This window comes from Rhinopithecus roxellana, chromosome 16, assembly GCF_007565055.1.
Source record: "Rhinopithecus roxellana isolate Shanxi Qingling chromosome 16, ASM756505v1, whole genome shotgun sequence".
NCBI classification, from domain to species: Eukaryota; Metazoa; Chordata; class Mammalia; order Primates; family Cercopithecidae; genus Rhinopithecus; species Rhinopithecus roxellana.
Genome location: NC_044564.1, coordinates 70,409,491 through 70,428,093, shown reverse-complemented (window position 1 = coordinate 70,428,093; position 18,603 = coordinate 70,409,491). Strand labels below are relative to the sequence as shown.

The window sequence follows — 18,603 nt, the reverse complement described above, 5'->3', positions numbered from 1 at the left end:
TAGTCTGATAACTATTTTTTTCCTTTCTGGAATACTTTAAATGGGATTTCGCCCCTTCTCTTTGAATACTCCTATTTGATGTATACTGGAGACTTTTATTCACTCTCTGTATCTCTTAAGGGCTCTTTTGTATTATATATTTTGGAATTTTGGGCTGTATTTTGGGTAAAGTTTCTAACTCCTATCTTCAAATTTTCACTGATTCTGTGTCTTGTTTGGAATTTATCCTATCTGTGGATAAATTTTTATTTCAATTACTAGATTTTTGAATTGCAAATTTCTAATAATTTTCTTCATCCATCTATTTAATACTTTATTTCTGTCTTTACTCCCTAATTTATTCTTTATTTTTAAGAGTTGTTATTTCTTAATATGTTTTGTTTTCAACATAAAGTCAGTACTCATTATTTGTGTCACTTTCGTTCTAGAAAATCACCCTAAATGCTGAATTAGCAAATAATGAACCATTGCACTTAGGGAGAAATACAGTTCCTTCATGTATTTTCATGATCACAACATTTTAACTTTATGGTCACAACATTTTAACCAACTGATCTGTAGATAGCCTTATTTAATGTATGTTTCTTTTTAAACACTCCTTATAGAGATTGTTGATTCATTAACATGAAACTCACATCCAACACCACTGTAATTCAGGCCTGAAGGAAGCTTACCTAACACACATTTTCTCCATAAGGTGCATCACAGCTTTCTTGAGCTTACAAACACTAGACAGCGCTTCAGCATATGGTTGGGGGCCATTTTAAACAATGAAATCACCAAAAAAGCGCAAAAATAAACGTGCAAAACTTGACACTAAATAGACTGCCAAAAGGACACTTGTTTATAGTATGAGAGCTCAAACAGGAAGGCAGAGTGTCCCTTGTTCAACCACAGATGGGAACATGCTCATTCAGTGACTCAAAGATTTCGCTTTTCTTCACATGCCCATGAATGACCACAAAAGCACCGTAAGTATTGATTTGGGGGGTTACAAGTAAATGTTAGTGAGTAGACAAATTCACAATAGCAAGGATCCATGAATAAAGAGGACTGACTTGATTAATTTTAAAGTTATTTGTCAAACTGTTTCACAGAATTCTATCTGGTGTGAAGGTTAATTTTGTTGTCTTTCTTGGTATTACATACATATTTTTCCTATGATTTGGAATTTTTATTTGCAGGCTCATTTTTAGTGAAAAGCTGTTTGTTTTCCTTTTGTTCTCTCTGTCCTTGCCTGTTCCAATGGTTTTATGATTATCTCCATATGGTTCACATGGCCCCCGGTCCAGAATCAGATACTGTACTAAAATTTTGGGTTTTAATCCATAATGAAGAAACTGCAAATCTAGACCCAGAAGAAAAGTACGGCTTGGTAGAGTTTCAGTTCATGATATGGTATCTATGTCCATCAACCAGCCTCTCTTAGACCCACAATTTCAGATAAAGCTCTCATCCTAGGTAACTGGCAACTGCCTCTCTCTCTCTCTCTCTCTCTCTCTCTTTTTTTTTTTGATATACAGCCTCTCTTCACAACAGAGGGCCTCCTTGAAACTCCTGACATCAAGTTTTCTACCTGACTTAGGTCCTGCTTCTTCTGTGAAGGAAATCCAACTCTGGTATCCTACCAGAGTCAAGCTACTGCCAATCTTTGCTTTATTCCAGTCTCGGAGCCAAAAAGCCTATGAAATCAGCGCCATTCACCATCTTGCATTTATGTTCCATTTTTGGTCCATGGACTTTTTCTGTTGCTTTTGAACCTGGCTATGCCACTGGTTTTATCATTTTATATTTAATCTGTGATTGTTGCTTGCTTGGAAAGGGGAGGATTAATAGATATTAATAGATTGCATAGAAGTCCTCTGAGCTCTTCTGTTATAGTTTTGTAACTTATTCTGCATCAAATCCTATCTATATTTTTGTCTTTATTCTCGTCCTCCCTCCGATTTTAAAACATTTGAGAGTAAAAAATCTTACATAAATTTTCTTATTTTCATTTGCTCCTAGAGCCATGCTTTGCACATAGTCAAAAACCATCTGTTATACTAAATTAAATGGTAATAAGAAAGTACACATCATTTTGCTGTAAGAAACATCTTCTTGGCAATTAGAAGTGTACAAAATAGACATTTGTTGGAGAATTTCTTACCTAGAAATAGCTACGCAAAATTTAGAAGACCTCATGGGATATCATAAAGCAGGTGTTTTCAAACTTTATTTTTGTTGTTGCGTAATTATTTCTCTTCCAAAGAAATCCACATAGGATGCTGCTAAATACAGCAGTTAAAAGCAGAGTTGTTTTGAATGAAACAGGGGTAGTGTGCCTAGAAATCTGACTGCTTGTCTTCATTGCCCAGTCATGAAGTCAAATATAAAAAGTAGCTTGAAAATAGTTTTTTCAAAATACTGTTCTATAAGAATTGAAAGTTTTGCTTAAATTACTTCCAATATCTATAACAATTCAAAGTAAATAAATCCTAGTCATATTTTAATGGGAGAAAAAATAAAAAGTTATAAATTACACAATGTAAAACAGTGATATATTTCTTTTAAAAATTTCTATTTGGGGAAGAAAGGAGTTTTTTGGTAACGCATATGCTGCTTAGGAAAGGGATGTTGGTACATTGTTGGATACGCGTGTTAAAGAGCTATAAAGTATATTTGCTCAGTGAAGATTCAAAAGAAAAGGAACCTAATAATGCTTTTTAGTGAGAGGATCACTTGAGTCTAGGAGTTTGAGGTTATATTGAGCTATGACAGTACCCGTGCAACCCAGCCTTGGGGACAGAGCGAGACCCTGTCTCTAAAAAATAACAATAATGAAAATAATAATGCCTCTTTAGCCTTCCCACTGTGATGACCATATTTCACTCAAAACTCTTCACTGAGTTGAAACCCAAACTAAACACTCTCCAACAGCCATACGTAGTTACTGCTCATAGCAAGATTATAAAGAACAATATAGCCAAAACTCAAAGATAACCTCTTTAAGTTTCACAATTTCCTCTTAAAAGGAAGGCAATGTTTAAAATGCAAAGGAAAACATAGGAAGGACAAGATTTCTAGAATGATAGTACAAACACTTATTAACTAATTAAATAATGGTCCTTACTTATAGTACCCAGCACAAAGTGATGTCTTAGAGGGAAAAACCTGCAAGTTCATGCTGCTTGAGTTTCCGCACATCTTGGTGTTAATCAGAAGATTTGGTGCTGCTTATCATTTCTAGGCTCATATAAACCAGGCTGAGCACAGGCAAGTATTTGCATGTTAGCAGCCTAGGCATGGCAGCTTACTTGGTTTCATTCCGTAGGGCCTTGCCAAGGGATGAACTGCAGTAGTAATTTCTTTCTAAATCATTCTCAAATCCCTGCTTCAAGCTTCTATCTGGTTCACTAGAGGCCAGCATTCTTTTTATGAAATTCAGAAACTAGGACTTGAGAAAGTAAATTCTGAGGAGTATTAACTTAATAAATTTATATCCTCTTGACAGGCAGCGATGTTCAAAGGAGAGGGAATTAGAGATGTCTTCAGCAAGGATTCCTGGATTTACTTTTTCTGCTGTATTTAATTTGTACATTTAAAAAATTCTCAGCAGTTCATATACTTCTAGCCTTGAAGAATTATAATTGCTATAGTAGACTTGTTTGAATATCTCTTTTCTTTAAAAAAAAGCATATGTTGTAAAAATGCTTGAGGCTTAAACTTTTTGTATCTCAGTTTTGCTGTTTACTAAATGAGAATTAGTCCAGATCATCCATATACCTCCTGGTGTTATGGTGAAATGAGCATGTGCTTCGGCATTTACAAACCTGACAGGACCACTTCTTAGCTGTGTAGCCTAAATAAGGCATTTCATGTCTTTAAATGTTCCAATTTCCTTATCTGTACAATTAAGGTAATGCCCATTTTTCAAGGCAGTTGTGAGAATTGAATGAGTTTGGGGCAAAAGGTCATAAGGTACCACGCCTGGCACAGGGCAGACAACCCACATACACTAATTCTTCTCTAATTCTAGTATTCTATGAGTTTATAACTTGGCCAGGATCTCTTTGAGGTATGTAATCAGTCTTGATCTGTCACTTTCAATAAGGGGGATTGTGGCAGACAGAGACGAAAGCTGCCTGCCTAAGCTCATGGAGCTAGCCGGGAGAGGGGACTCATATCAGCTTTTCTCAATCTAATAATTTTCAGCCCTGTGGAAAATGATGGTCTCATTCTTAATTCTCTTCATCAGTTGAAAGTTGAGCTGCTGAATGATTTTTTTTTTCTTTAAACATACATGTAGTCATTACTGTATCATTAATAATAGGAGTTAGCGCTAGCGGAGAGGGTCTCAACATAACAACTGATCATGGCAATATTGAAGGAAATTCTGGGTTGGCAAAGTAGGCATTCCTATTCATAGTAAGAGTCAAGGAAAGTAGATGCTTGGCATTAGCCATCAATCCACAAGACAATAATAGAGCTGATTGCTTGTCAGTCAGCATCACACAAATGAGCTGGAAGATGTGACTCTTCAGGCCAGGAATGCCAGCTCATATCACTCAAAGTCATTTACAACTATTGCTAACCCCTACTCTGGCAGTCTCCAAGGGATGATGCTGGCTGAAAAAAAAAACTATGATCAATTTAGGGGACAATGTCTCCTATGGCCCTTTAAGTATACCAGAAAGATGGCATCAAGCAAAAATCAGTTTTACTAATATATTCCTTTTTATATGTTCCCTAACAATTTGGAGTTTTTAAAATATCACCTTGAGTTATGAACAAGAGTGAAATTGTCCTTAGCCAAGGAATTTAACTTTTTTGGAAGGAAATGTTTAATGCTGATGTGATACTGTGGGCTGTGGTTTCACTGGGCCCTGTCTCTTGTAAGAGTGTCACTCACTTAGCTTTTACCGAGGTAACGTGGAAGAAAGAACTAAAATTTATTGAGTATTTCCCATGTATTTCCATTATTGCACTGATTCCTATAAAGGAATACTGTAACTGAGCATTATTATTATTTCCACTTTAAGACTGAGGAAACTGAGTCTATGAGAAGCTGAAGAGCTTGCCCCAAACCACAAAGTTAGTAAGTAACAAAGCCCCCAAGCCTGCGTTCTTTCCTCTGACTAGTGTTCATACCAGAACCCTCCCCAGAGAGTCAGAGTTGAAGCAGAGGATAAGAAATTGAGAACACATTAAGGAGAAGGGAAAGAGGAGAGAATAAGGAGGAGTAAAATAAAGACATGTCAGAAAAAGCATTAAAAAAGAAATGTGTGCCGCAGTCAGAAGAAGGCCGAGGGGAGAGGAAAAGCAGAAGGCCTAACCTACTGGGGCTGGGGGGCACCCAGTGAACTTGGCCAGCTGCCTGGCAGCAAGCACTGCAGGGAGATCTATAGCCACCAGATCCACCAAATGAAGGAATCTGTGAATCATTAAAAAAATGTTTATTTCTTTATGCCACAAATGATAAAACAGTTAGTCATAAAATATGAGGGTTTTTTTTTTTCCCAGAATAATTGCTGCAAATATTTTCAACCATTACTCTAAATGCTCAGTGTTTAACTAGGGAAAAAGAAATGATGTGTTTTGAACCAAAGTCAACCTCCAGTTGTCCACATGGCATGCTATGCAATTGCATTTAGAGATTAATTTATTTGCAAGATACTGAAAGCTTATTTAGCCTTGATGTTGTTGCAGGTTGGATAGGGACTCTGCCCTCAGAGAAACGATCAAAGTCACTTATCATTTCTCTTTTCAGAAACATTGTTTCCCTTTGTTATTTAATTTTAGCATTAAAAAAAAAAAGCTGTGGGTCAAATCAGAGAAATTAGGATTTTTTGCAGATGTGTTGCCTAAAGAACATCCTTTTGTTCTAGCAACAGCAATTCTTCTCAACTCCAAAAAGGAGAAACACACAAACCACAACGTCCTGTAATGAGTTTAGTCACCATCCTACATTCATCCTGGCTTTACAGTAAGTTAGACTTCTTTTGGTGGATACGGATTTGTCCCCTGGGATATAATTCTGAGAATATACAGCAATTCCAATCAAGTATTTGGCCAAAGAACAGCCAAGCCATGATAGTTGCCAGAGACCTGACTGTCCAGTCTAATAACTGGGCATTGTATAGAAAGTCTGTTTTTCTAGAGTTCGTCCAAAAGAAGGGCCATTATAAGCCTGCAGTTCTGCCAGAAATGAGGTCTAACATTCTCCTTCCAGAATACCTGGAACTTGTCATTTGGCAAAACAATCAGGAGAAATTACCTATGATGCCATAGAATAAGGCTGATCTTTGGAATTTCAAAGTGATCTAATTTTCACTTTTAAAAAAATAATGTAGTCTTTCAGAAAGAGTACTTTGTCAGAAGAGAGGAGGAAGTTGAAGAAAGGTAGTATACTAGTTGACTAGGGTTGCCATAAGAAAATATCACAGACTGGGTGAGCTAAACAACTGAAATTTATTTTTAGACAATTCTGGAGTCTAAAAGGTAAACATCAGGGGTCTGCAAGGTTGGTTTCCACTGAGGGCTCTCTCCTTGGCTTGTGGAAGGCAGCCTTCTTCTGTGTCTTCACATGTCTTCTCTCTGTGTGTCTGCATCCTAATAACTTCTTTAAAGACCACCAGTCATATTGATTTAGGGTCTACCTTAATGACCTTATTTACACATTTAAAGACCACAACTCCAAATACAGTCACATTTTGAGGTATGGGGGTTTAGGATTCCAACACATAATGCGGTGAGGACGTCATTCAAACCACAACAGGTAATAAGGAAGAGTAGAGCCAGCACAACTGAGTCAGGTACTAGGCTGACTGCATTTTAGACGTTTTCTCATGTAATCCTCAGCAGAACTCTGGAAGGTGGTATTTTTTTTCTTTGTTTCAAAAACAAATAAAAATTCGATTATATATAAAATATTTTCGCTCAACCTCATCTTCTTTTGTTTTGTATTTTCTTTAAAATTATACTACAAATACAGGAATATGTGTTGATTATAAAAAGTTAAAAACACTATGAAAGCATATAGAATAAAAAATGAAAGTTCCCCTAGCTCATTCAGTCCCTCCCTGCTCTGTATTAGGTGATCAGTTGGATGTGTGTCCTTCAATGCCTTGGGATGGTGCCACACAACCAGACACATTTCAGTCTGGGGATTTTTAAAAAACTGAGATCATATTATAGGTTATTACTCCACAATTTGCTTTTTTAAGCTCTTAACAAGATAATCTGGGAGAACTCACAGCTTTGTACAAATAGATCCACCTTAATCTTTTTAATGACTGTATAGCATTCCATGCTATGAACATATCATACCTTATTGAACCAGCCATCCTCCATTTGTTTCCAATTTTAAAATTACCATTAACATTGTGTTAACATTCTCTGTACATATATTAGAAGGATATTTTTATATTTAAGAAAACTGAGATTGAGAGAGGTTAACAAATTTGTTTGAAAGCACATAACTAGTAAGTGGCAGCTCAGGACTCAGGAGAGTCCATGTTCTTTCTGCTATATAACACTGCTTTAAGTCTTCATTATCCATGGGATTGAAAAGTGAAAAATATATCCTTTAAATTACTCTCCACAGTCCTCCCACCCAAACATCTTTTTTTTTATTTTTTTATTTTGAGATGGAGTTTTGCTCTTGTTGCCCAGTCTGGAGTGTAATGACAAGATCTCAGCTTACTGTGACCTCCACCTCCTGGTTTCAAGTGATTCTCCTGCTTCAGCCTCACGAGTAGCTGGGATTGCAGGTGCCCACCACAACGCCTAGATACTTTTTATATTTTTAGTGGAGACAATGTTTCACCATCTTGACCAGGCTGGTCTTGAACTCCTGACCTCAGGTGCTCCGCCAGCCTCGGCCTCCCAAAGTGCCAGGATTACAGGCATGAGCCACTGCGCCTGGCCACTCATACATCGTAATAGCCTTTTAGAGATTGTCCAAATGCAGAATGCATGTAGACTCTGAAAGATAGGAGAACCTGCTCCCAATTTTTTTTTTTTTTTGAGACGGAGTCTCGCTCTGCCACCCAGGCTGCAGTGCAGTGGCCGGATCTCAGCTCACTGCAAGCTCCGCCTCCCGGGTTGACGCCATTCTCCTGCCTCAGCCTCCTGAGTAGCTGGGACTACAGGCGCCCGCCACCTCGCCCGGCTAGTTTTTTGTATTTTTTAGTAGAGACGGGGTTTCACCGGGTTAGCCAGGAGGGTCTCGATCTCCTGACCTCGTGATCCGCCCGTCTCGGCCTCCCAAAGTGCTGAGATTACAGGCTTGAGCCACCGCGCCCGGCCCCAATTTTGTTATATCAGCGTACAAATCAAGCCTTCATCAAGTGACTTGGAAAAGACACATCCTATCTGACTTTAACATGAGAGCAATGTTTATCTCAGGGGAGGTTACATAGTATGAGGGAAATTTCTGTTTCTCAGCTGGATAGGTCAGGGAAGATTGAAGCATGGACGGGTCTAGGGGAGAAGTGCATTTCTTTGGTCTACTACTGGAAAGAGTGCGTCTGTGGCAGGGTGAAGCAGCAGCCAGGTCCTTGGAGGCCCTCTCTAGTAGGTGGGGGATTTGGCACATTTATTAGGAAGAATCCAACATTCTAGCAATTAGAATTTCTTTCTCACTTAAGAGTCTTCCTACTTGAGGTTAAGAAATCCCTCTCCTGCCTTGGATATATTTCACCTGAGATTGGCAGACCGGGCCTGGGAGAACAGAAATGCACAGAAAGGGTAGATAGAGCCCTCAAGTTTTCTTTCAGCCTTCTGCTCTTCCAAAGCTCACCACCCTGAGTGAGGGGCTAAGAATGTCCCTTATGAAATAACATCTGGGGCTAAGTTCAGACTCTTCAGCACAGATAAATATCCCACTTCTTTCCCCACAATAGACTTTGTACTGCACCTGATAAAATGACCCACAGGCCCCCAAATAAGCTGGGCTCCTTCATGCCTTACCTTCCACACATACTAAGGATGTTTAAATGTCACCTCAGGGAGAATTTCCTGACCACCTCATGTAGAGCAACCCTCCACCCCTGTGTCACTCTCTATCCCATTACTCTGCTTTATTTCTTTCATAATCATTCACTATTGCTTCTCGGCCTTTTGGCTAAGATCAAGTGTAGCATAATCTTCACTATATGAAACTGTCATCTTTTAAAACTGTATTTATCATCTGCTTTCTCGCATTATAATATAAGCTTCATAAGAACAGGGGCATTATCTTTCTCTGTTAATATTATACCCCAGTGCCTAGAAAAAGTACCTGAGACCTAGTAAATCCCAGTGGATATTGTTGACTCTACTTCCATTTTTCAGAAAACTGACTCTGTCTCTCTCTCTTTCTCTCTCTCATTGCAGCCTGAAAAAAATCCCTCCCATCTTTTAAAGCTCAGCTCAACTGTCACCTTATTTCAAATGTCATGCATTTTTTTATTCATTCTACGTGTTGAATGACTACAGTGAGTTGGATCTTAATTTCTGTTTACAGCACCATTAATGTCTGGGCAATTTTTTTGTGGTATTCCTAGGCCAACAGGAATACCAAACAATTCCATTTATTAAGCAGTTAGGTCCAAGCAACTTAATATATATTTGTGTCCTAATGACTTAATAGCCATTTGAAAAAACAATGCATATAACTTGAGAGAAAGGTACTATTTTACTTCATTCATAAATAACGTTTATTTACTAATGGGATGTGTGTGCCTGTACTACTTTCCAAAGCCTGGAATCAGATTGGACAATCCTCATTCTTGTTTCCTATTCCATGTTGTTTTTCTCACAGTACTTGCTTTTTATCAAAGCAAACCCAACTTTACGAAGATAAGATGTCATAGAAAGGAATACAGCATGATCAAATAGTTCAAAGAGTGTTCAACCTATGTTAAGTCTTGATATGTTTCCCATAAATATTTAAAATATTCTAAGGCAGTTCTGTGAGTTTTCTGCGTTTCCCAGTTCACAGTGCAAGAGGCATGGTGTCAGACACTGAATGCCAGACCCTGAGTATACAGGGGTGAAAGAGACATGGTCCTTCCATGACTTAGTACCTTGTTCTTACCTCCACACTGACAGCATGCGTCATACTTTATTCAGTTTTGTGTTTGTGTATTTGTCTTTTCTAGTAGCCTCTGACATTCCCCAGGGGCAGCCTGCCTATCTCTTTATTGATGGTGGCAACTCCTAATATTCCTAGTGCAGAACAGGAGTTGGGTATTCAATAAGTGCTGTTTTAAAACTGATTGATCAAGAGAATGTATAAGTGAATACGCAAACAAATAAATGGCCCTGGCAAGTAGCATCATGCCTTATTTTCAACTGCTAGAATAATAAGGACTAGATTATGGCAAAGTTTAGTAGCCTACTTCCCATCTTAGAGTGCCTCTTGGCTGGAAAAAGTCCAGCGTGCAGGCTCACTGATCAACTCCTGCAGTTGTTATTATTTTCTAGAGCATCTATCTAGATTTCAGGGGTATTTTTCTGGTCTGAATGTTGTTTCAACAGTTTCTTTCAAATTCTGACCAAGGAAGACCTGTAGCAGAGTTATTGTTTCTTCCATATGTTCCATTTGATCCTTGACATAAAGCAGCAAATGTTTCCTGACTTTGTGATATACAAAGGCCTTATGAGAAAAATGGACATATAGACCAAATGGGAATTTACCTTATGACCACCATTAAGAACCACATGAATAACTCTGTGAATCCCATGAATTTTCACAACCTCAGTGAGAATTACTAGTCAAGAGGAATAGTCAATTGTACAGCAAGGATGAGAACTTTGCTTCTACTCTCCACATTGACTCTCTTTGCTCTGACTCTACTTTATCCCTGGCTATGAATCTTTTCACTATAGTCATGTCAATTACTAAACTAACATAGACATCTTCATTAATCTGCATTCAGATCCAAATCCAGTATAGTCCAGATATGATACTCCCTAAGAATTATAGAATTTCAGAGGTGGACGGGACCTTTGAGGTCATACAATTCAAATCTATCACTGTTTGAGTGTAGAAACTGAGGCTCAAAGAAATTATAAATTTGCCATGATCATTCTGTTTTCTCTGGCTATAATGCTGCGGCCTTTGCCTCCTGCTCCACACAACAATGCTGGAGATCACAAGAGTGAATCATGTCAAATTGAGGATGAGGCACCATAACTTAGGAAAAGCCCTTCTATCTCTAGAACATACCCAAATGCTCCCACCAGAGCCATTCTAGTCCATGCAACCATTAGCACCCACCTGAACTACTGCAGTGATCACCCTCCTAGAATTTCTGCTCCTTCCCCCTGCTTTGCATCCATTCTCCAGGCTGAGCCTGCAGCCAAACCTATTTTTTTTTTTTTTTTTTTTTTTTTTTTTTTGAGACGGAGTCTCGCTCTGTCGCCCAGGCTGGAGTGCAGTGGCCGGATCTCAGCTCACTGCAAGCTCTGCCTCCCGGGTTTACGCCATTCTCCTGCCTCAGCCTCCCGAGTAGCTGGGACTATAGGCGCCCGCCACCTCGCCCGGCTAGTTTTTTCTATTTTTTAGTAGAGACGGGGTTTCATGGTGTTAGCCAGGATGGTCTGTATCTCCTGACCTCGTGATCCACCCGTCTCGGCCTCCCAAAGTGCTGGGATTACAGGCTTGAGCCACCACACCCGGCCTACCAAACCTATCTTTTTCATTGTAAGTCCAGTTCTACTCTCCCCTGCTTAAACCTATCCAGGAGCTTCTTTTTCTTGTTTTTTTTTTTTTTTTTTTTTTTTAATAGAGATAGGGTCTTGCTCTATCTTCCAGGCTTAAGTGCAGTGATGTAAACAAGGCTCACTGCAACTTCAAACTCCTGGGTTCAAGCAATCTTCCCGTCTCAGCCTCCCCAGTAGCTGGGACAACAGGTGCACACCACCAGGCTAATATTTTGTTTTTGTTTTGTAGAAACAAGGTCTTGCTATTTTTCTCAGGCTAGTCTCAAACTCCTGACTTCAAGTGACCCTTCTGCCTTGTTCCCCAACCCCAAAACATTGGGATTACAGGTGTGAGCCATGGTGCCTGGCCATCCAGTAGCTAATTTTTGAACTTAAAATATAACGTAAGTACTTTACAGTGTCCTGCATGATCTAGCTCTCACCTAACTCTGGTTTTGATTTTTTCTTACCTTCCAGTACTCTTTCTCTTGCACACTAGACTTTAGGTATATTGGCTTTATGCTTTCCTTGACACACCAAGTTATGTCGTACTTCACAGCCTTTGCACTAGCTGTTCTTTCTGGATTTCTGCTCATCAAGTATTCATATAGCTGTTTCCTTCTTGTTATTCAAGTGTTACTCCTCAAGTGGATTTTCTGAACTTCCTCTCTGAACTAGCTACCAATAGCTTAATTCTCTGCATTGCACCAACTGCTATCTCATATACTTCCTTTTAAATAATTTGTTTGCATGCTTGTTTGTAACCTCTTTTCCTTCATTAGAATGAAAGCTTCAGGAGAATTGGGTCTTGGTTTTATTTAACAATGAACCCCAGGACCAAGAACAATTCTTGATCTTAATACATATTGTTGTCTTAAAAACAGTAAAATGTTGTAGTGAGCAACAAATAATTTAATAAAGAAATTAAGAGCACCACCAGCTACCACAAGCAGCGTGGCCTATTATGTTGCTAATTATGGTCACTGTCTCCTAAACACCAACTCATATGAACCTTAAGGATAGCGCAAAAGAAACAGTTTATAAGTACTCTAAATACATTGTAAGTCACTTTAAAATCCCTAATTAAGTTCAAGGGGTTCAAATTTGAGGTTTAATGTGAAGACCTAAGGAAACCTTTTTGAGAGACTCCTTCAGTTAGTCTTGTGGTGAAATCTCTGAGACCTAAATGACCTGTTTGATTGGTTTGCTAGCTCACATCTATTGTCTACCAATAGCATCTTTGTCTCTCCTTCCAGAGAGGGAGCACCTTGCTGCCTCCTTACAATAGAGCAGGCAACTGTAAAATGGGAAAGATTAGATAAACTCTGTCCTTAGGAATGAAAATAGTCTCCTTGAACCAGCTACACAGAATGTAAGTAAGTACCATGACTATGAGAACTATGCAAACATCATGGGAACTTTAACTTTCTTGTATTGACAAACCACTTATAGAGTGGTTGGCAATAAAGCTTTAAAAGTCTGTAAGCTGACTTTTCAGGAAAACAACAAAAAAAAGGGGAAACTGGGGAGATGTTTTCTACTCCTCAGATTATCCTGGGGAATACGAACTCCCCAAAAAGTTATATGTAGCAATTCCACAAAAAATAGGTAAAGAGGCTGAATCTTTGGAGATGAAGTAGTTCAGAAGTGCCCCAAGAAGTTGTCCAGGGATTAAAGATGACCCTGGTGATTTAGCTAAGAGACTCTCAAGTTTTTCCAAATCAAGCATCTAACAAAGAATATTTAACTGAATTGTTCTAAACTTCCTAATTTGAAAAACTCGGATGTGATCATGAAAAGATTCTCTCTTAAAAAATTATTTTTGTGTTTTTTGGCAACACTGCTTCTGTCATCACTAAAAGCAAGAAAATAAAGCTTCAAATTATTTGAAGAAGCTAGATTCTCATAAAAAAAATTCAGTGTCAATTTGATTCTACAAGCTATAAAGATTTTGGCTCATGGAGTGCTATGGATTTTAAGTAATGTCAGGTCAGAGTCTGATATGGTTTGGCTGTGTCCCCATCCAAATCTCATCTTAAATTGTACTTCCCATAATCCCCATGTGTCAAGGGAAGAACCAGGTGGAGATAATTGAGTCATGGGGGCAATTTCCCCCATGCTATTCACATGATAGTAAGTTCTGACAAGATTTGATGATTTTATAACGGGCTTCTCCCTTCACTCAGTGCTCATTCTTCTTTCTCCTGACACTTGTGAAGAAAGATGTGCTTGCTTCCCCTTCTGCCATGATTGTAAGTTTCCTAAGGCCTCCCCACCCTTGAAGAACTGTGAGTCAATTAAATCTCTTTTTTCCAAATTACCCCGTCTTGGGTATGTCCTTAAAGCAGCATAAGAACGGACTAATACAGTAAACTGGTATCAGGAGTGGGGTGCTGCTATAAGGATACTCAAAAATGTGGAAGTGACTTTAGAACTGGGTAACTGGCAGAGGCTGGTACAGTTTGGAGGGCTAAGAAGAAGATAGGAAAATGTGGGAAAGTTTGGAACTTCATGGATACTTGGAGGGCTCAGAAGACAGGAAGATGTGGGAAAGTTCGGAACTTCCTACAGTCTTGTTGAATGGCTTTGACCAAAATGCTGATAGTGATATGGACAACAAAGTCTAGGCTGAGGTGGTCTCAGATGGAGAAGAGGAACTTGTTGGGAACTAGAGCAAAGGTGACTCTTATTTATGCTTTAGCAAAGAGGCTGGTGACATTTTGCCTCTTCCCTAGAGATCTGTGTAACTTTGAACTTGAGAGAGATGATTTAGGGTATCTGTCAGAAGAAATTTCTAAGTGACAAAGCATTCAAGAGGAAGCAGAGCATAAAACTTTGGAAAATTTGCAGTCTGATGATGCAATAGAAAAAAATTTTTTTTTCTGGGAGAAATTCAAGCCTGCTGCAAAAATTTGCATAAGTAATGAGGAGATGAATGTTAATCACCAAGACAATGGGGAAAATGTCTCCAGAGCATGTCAGAGACCTTCCTGGAAGCCCCTCCCATCTCAGGCCCAGAGGCATAGAAGGGAAAAATGGTTTCCTGGGCCAGGTCCAGGGACCCCTGCTCTACGCATCCTCTGGATGGACTTGGTGCTCTGTGTCCCAGCCACTCCAGGTGTAGCTAAAAGTGGCCAAGGTACAGCTCAGGCCATTGTTTGAGGGGGTACAAGCCCCAAGCCTTGGCAGCTTCCATGTGGTGGCGGTCCTGCAGGTGTGCAGAAGAACTGAGGTTTGGGAACTTTTGCCTAGATTTCAGAGGATGTATGAAAATGCCTGGATGTCCAGGCAAAAGTCTGCTGCAGGGGTGGAGCCCTCACAGAGAATCTCTGCTGGGCAATGCAGAAGGGAAATGTGGAATAATAAAAATGCCAATCATATTGAGGAAAGAGCTTCTTCAACAAAGGAATCAGCAAGTACAAAAGCCCTAAATATGCATATGCCTCTTTGTTTCCTTTATTCCCACTTCAACTTATCATTCTAATATCAAATTCTTTTCAAGTCTTGCAGAGTGAACTTAATTTTGATCTCTCTTGTATCTATTTAGTATTTCCTCTGGGTTTAAGTGCTCCTTGTTCTTCTTCTTTTTGTTTTTAAGAGACAGGGTTTTGCTATGTTCCCCAGGATGGTCTTGAACTCCTGGGCTCTAGGGATTCCCTGCCTCAGCCTCCTGAGTAGCTGTGACTACTAATGAAGGTTTAAGCCTTCATTACTTCTTGCTCCTCATCCATTTCCTGTTCCAGTGCAACCCTTGTATCACCAAAAAATTAACTTTTCTAAAAGGGAAACTCTGCAACACCATACTCTTGCTCTAGTGACTCCCATTATTCACTGAGCTAATATAAACTTTGAAGACTAACATTCGAATCTTTTTATGGTATAACCTCAAAAACATATTTCAATTCTCTTTTATACTGCTATATTCAACTCTACTGAAATGAGTGTTCAGACATTCCTGCCTCCAAAGTTGCCCCTTATGTCCTCTCCATTGGACTGACTGTCATCCCTTCAAACCAATATGGGCTAGTCATAGTCCTCCAAGCCCTATCTCAAATCACCTTTTCTTTTAAGACCCTTTGGATTTCTCTGTTTTTTTTTTTTTTTTTTTTTTTTTTTTTTGAGACGGAGTCTTGCTCTGCTGCCCAGGCTGGAGTGCAGTGGCCGGCTCTCAGCTCACTGCAAGCTCCACCTCCCGGGTTCACGCCATTCTCCTGTCTCAGCCTCCCGAGTAGCTGGGACTACAGGTGCCCGCCTCGTCGCCCGGCTAGTTTTTTGTATTTTTTAGTAGAGACGGGGTTTCACCGTATTAGCCAGGATGGTCTCGATCTCCTGACCTCATGATCCGCCTGTCTCAGCCTCCCAAAGTGCTGGGATTACAGGCTTGAGCCACCGCGCCCGGCCGGATTTCTCTGTTTTAACCCACAAAGAACTTTATTCATTCCCTATGGCTTTGTCATATTTTGTCCTAGAGTGTGGTTATGTGCAATGCACATCTGTCTTCTTTCTCTATACCTCTTACTATACTACAGATGTTTAAAACAGGGACCATATGTTATTTATTCTTGTACTAGTGTAGTGCCTCACACATAGTTGGCACTGAATAACATTTGTTGAACAAATGAATGAGTTTGTCAAATCTGAGTTTGATTTACTAATATTTATTTCATGATACCCCAACTTGTTTCCCTCTTATCACCCCTCTTACTCATCCTCATGAGATCTACATGAAAAAAGGCAGAAAGTAGGGAGGAAATGCAGAGTCCTTGTTTTGAAACAGTCTAGTTAGTTTCAAGCTGCTCAAATGATGAGAAGTTTATATTGAGGAACATTAAAAATATCATTTTAGTCCTGCATAATCAGTACAGTATGAGATAAAAACTCTCAGTGAAATTCTAATTGGTTGATTTCCTGCTCAGGATATAAAACTGCTTAGCACCATTCAGTGCTAACAAAAATACATGATCACAATCTCAGAACCTTATACTTACCACATTACTGCATGTTCTGTATCGGATATTTCTTCCTTCACAGCTCCTAGGTTGCAAAAAGAAAAAAAAATATTACTACTTATGAAAGGCTCAAAATCAGAAATATTTTCTCATAAAAATTTTCCTCTAAATACTAGTAAAAGGGCCTCTCTTTTCTTCTAAGCATGTTCTTAGAGAGCTTACTATTAAAAATCAAATGAGCAGATCTAAAGAAGTTATAGATGTAAATTGATTTCTCTATAAGGGTTGAAACTAAGTATTTGTCTTGCTTCAAAAATCTTCAAAATAAGTGTGTAGTGTATATTTAATCAAATAACTGTTAGTGCAAAGTTTTCTGAAAAAACTTATATTCAATGAATCCTTTCTTCTTATTTCTGATATAAAACTGAAGATATATTTCACTGAAAAACTTAGATCTTGAAAATAAATTTGAATTAATGGAATTAATATTCAACATGTCTTAAAATCATAATTCCAAGAATGTGGAAAGTCATAATTCTTAAAAAAATTATTTTTATTTCTAAAATATATACTCATTATGGAGTTTTGGAAAAGACAGATCACCAAAAAGAAAAAAAAGAAGTCCCCTGCTGGTTGCCTCATCTAAAGACAATCCCTATTATTTTGATTTATTTTGCCGTTTCCAGTATAAATAAAAAAATCACATCACTTATGCAATTTTGTAGCCTGTTTTTGTTTCCATTTAAAATATATTGGGAGCCGTTTTCTCACAGTATTAAATAACTTTAAAAACACCATTTTCAGAGCTACATAATATTCTAACAAATGATGTAATTTTTTGCATAATTATTCTTTCATTATTTGTCATTTAAGTAATTTCCACTTTGGGGTTTGATAAATGATAGTATGATAAGCCAACTTTGTGCTTATGTTTTATCAAAGTTTCTGACTGTGTTTTTTGAATAGATAAATTTCTAGAAGAGAATTACTAGACTAAAGGGAATGAACTTTTGTAAGGTTCTTCATAAATATTACCAAAATGCATTCCATATAGGTTGTACCATTACATACTCCCACCAGCAATACATGGGAGTTTCCATTTTACTGAATTCTTATGAATAAAAACAATCAACTTTTGATAAAACATTCAATGCTGACACTTAAGTCATGAAAAACAGTACTGCACTCTTTTCAAAATATGTCACACTTTTTAAAAAAGTAAAAATATACTACAAAATCCTGTGAGAATGATTATACTAATACCTAGTACTTTTAGAATTCCAGGTACATTTATAAGTTTGTAATATGTATAAATTTATTTAATATTCTCAAAATCCCTGAGAGATAGAATACCATCATTATATCCACTTTACAGATGACAAAACTGAAGCTTAGGAAGGTTAAGTAACTTGCCAAAATGACACAACTATTAAGTTGTAGAGCTGACATTTGAAATCAAGCCATCTGGCTTCAGAACTCACACACTCATGATCACAATGCTTTAATGCCTCCTAATTTACTTTTTTGTTCAATAAATGTCCACAGAGCTTCTGTTACATGTTTGGCAATGAAATTACTATGAAGAATACAAAGAAGAATGAATATGACTTAGTCTTTGTTATTAAGAAAATTAATCACATAATTTTATGTAAGAAATGCATATAGTAATTGCATTAGGTATTGAGAATGTTACCAGAAAGAAAATGTCATCTGACAATACAATGATACACAGACTATCTTAAAAATATAGAAAGGTTCCTATTCCTAAAGACTTGACTGTAATCAGACTGACTATTACTATGCATTAAAAATAGAAAAGGAATGGCTGGCCAGGCATTGGAACCATAGAAATAAGGAGCATGACGAAGACACATGTTTGTCAGTGTCCAGTACAGCAATGTCCGAGACAAAAGGCCAATGAATTTCAAGTCTTGCATGTCCCATTGACAAGACTGCTGCAAACTCCACATAGATGACTCATGCT

General features: G+C 38.2%; 1 protein-coding gene and 1 pseudogene across 1 annotated transcript in view; one reads left to right on the top strand and one right to left on the bottom strand.

Moving 5' to 3' along the window:
* Positions 1–18,603, bottom strand: part of ADAMTSL1 (ADAMTS like 1) — a 440,698-nt gene that overhangs the window by 355,111 nt on the left and 66,984 nt on the right. Inside the window, exon 3 of the mRNA XM_030920098.1 lies at positions 16,659–16,704. Coding sequence (XP_030775958.1) covers positions 16,659–16,704 — 46 coding nt within the window. The remainder of the gene's footprint in view (positions 1–16,658; positions 16,705–18,603) is intronic.
* LOC115894122 lies at positions 9,087–9,222 on the top strand (annotated as a pseudogene).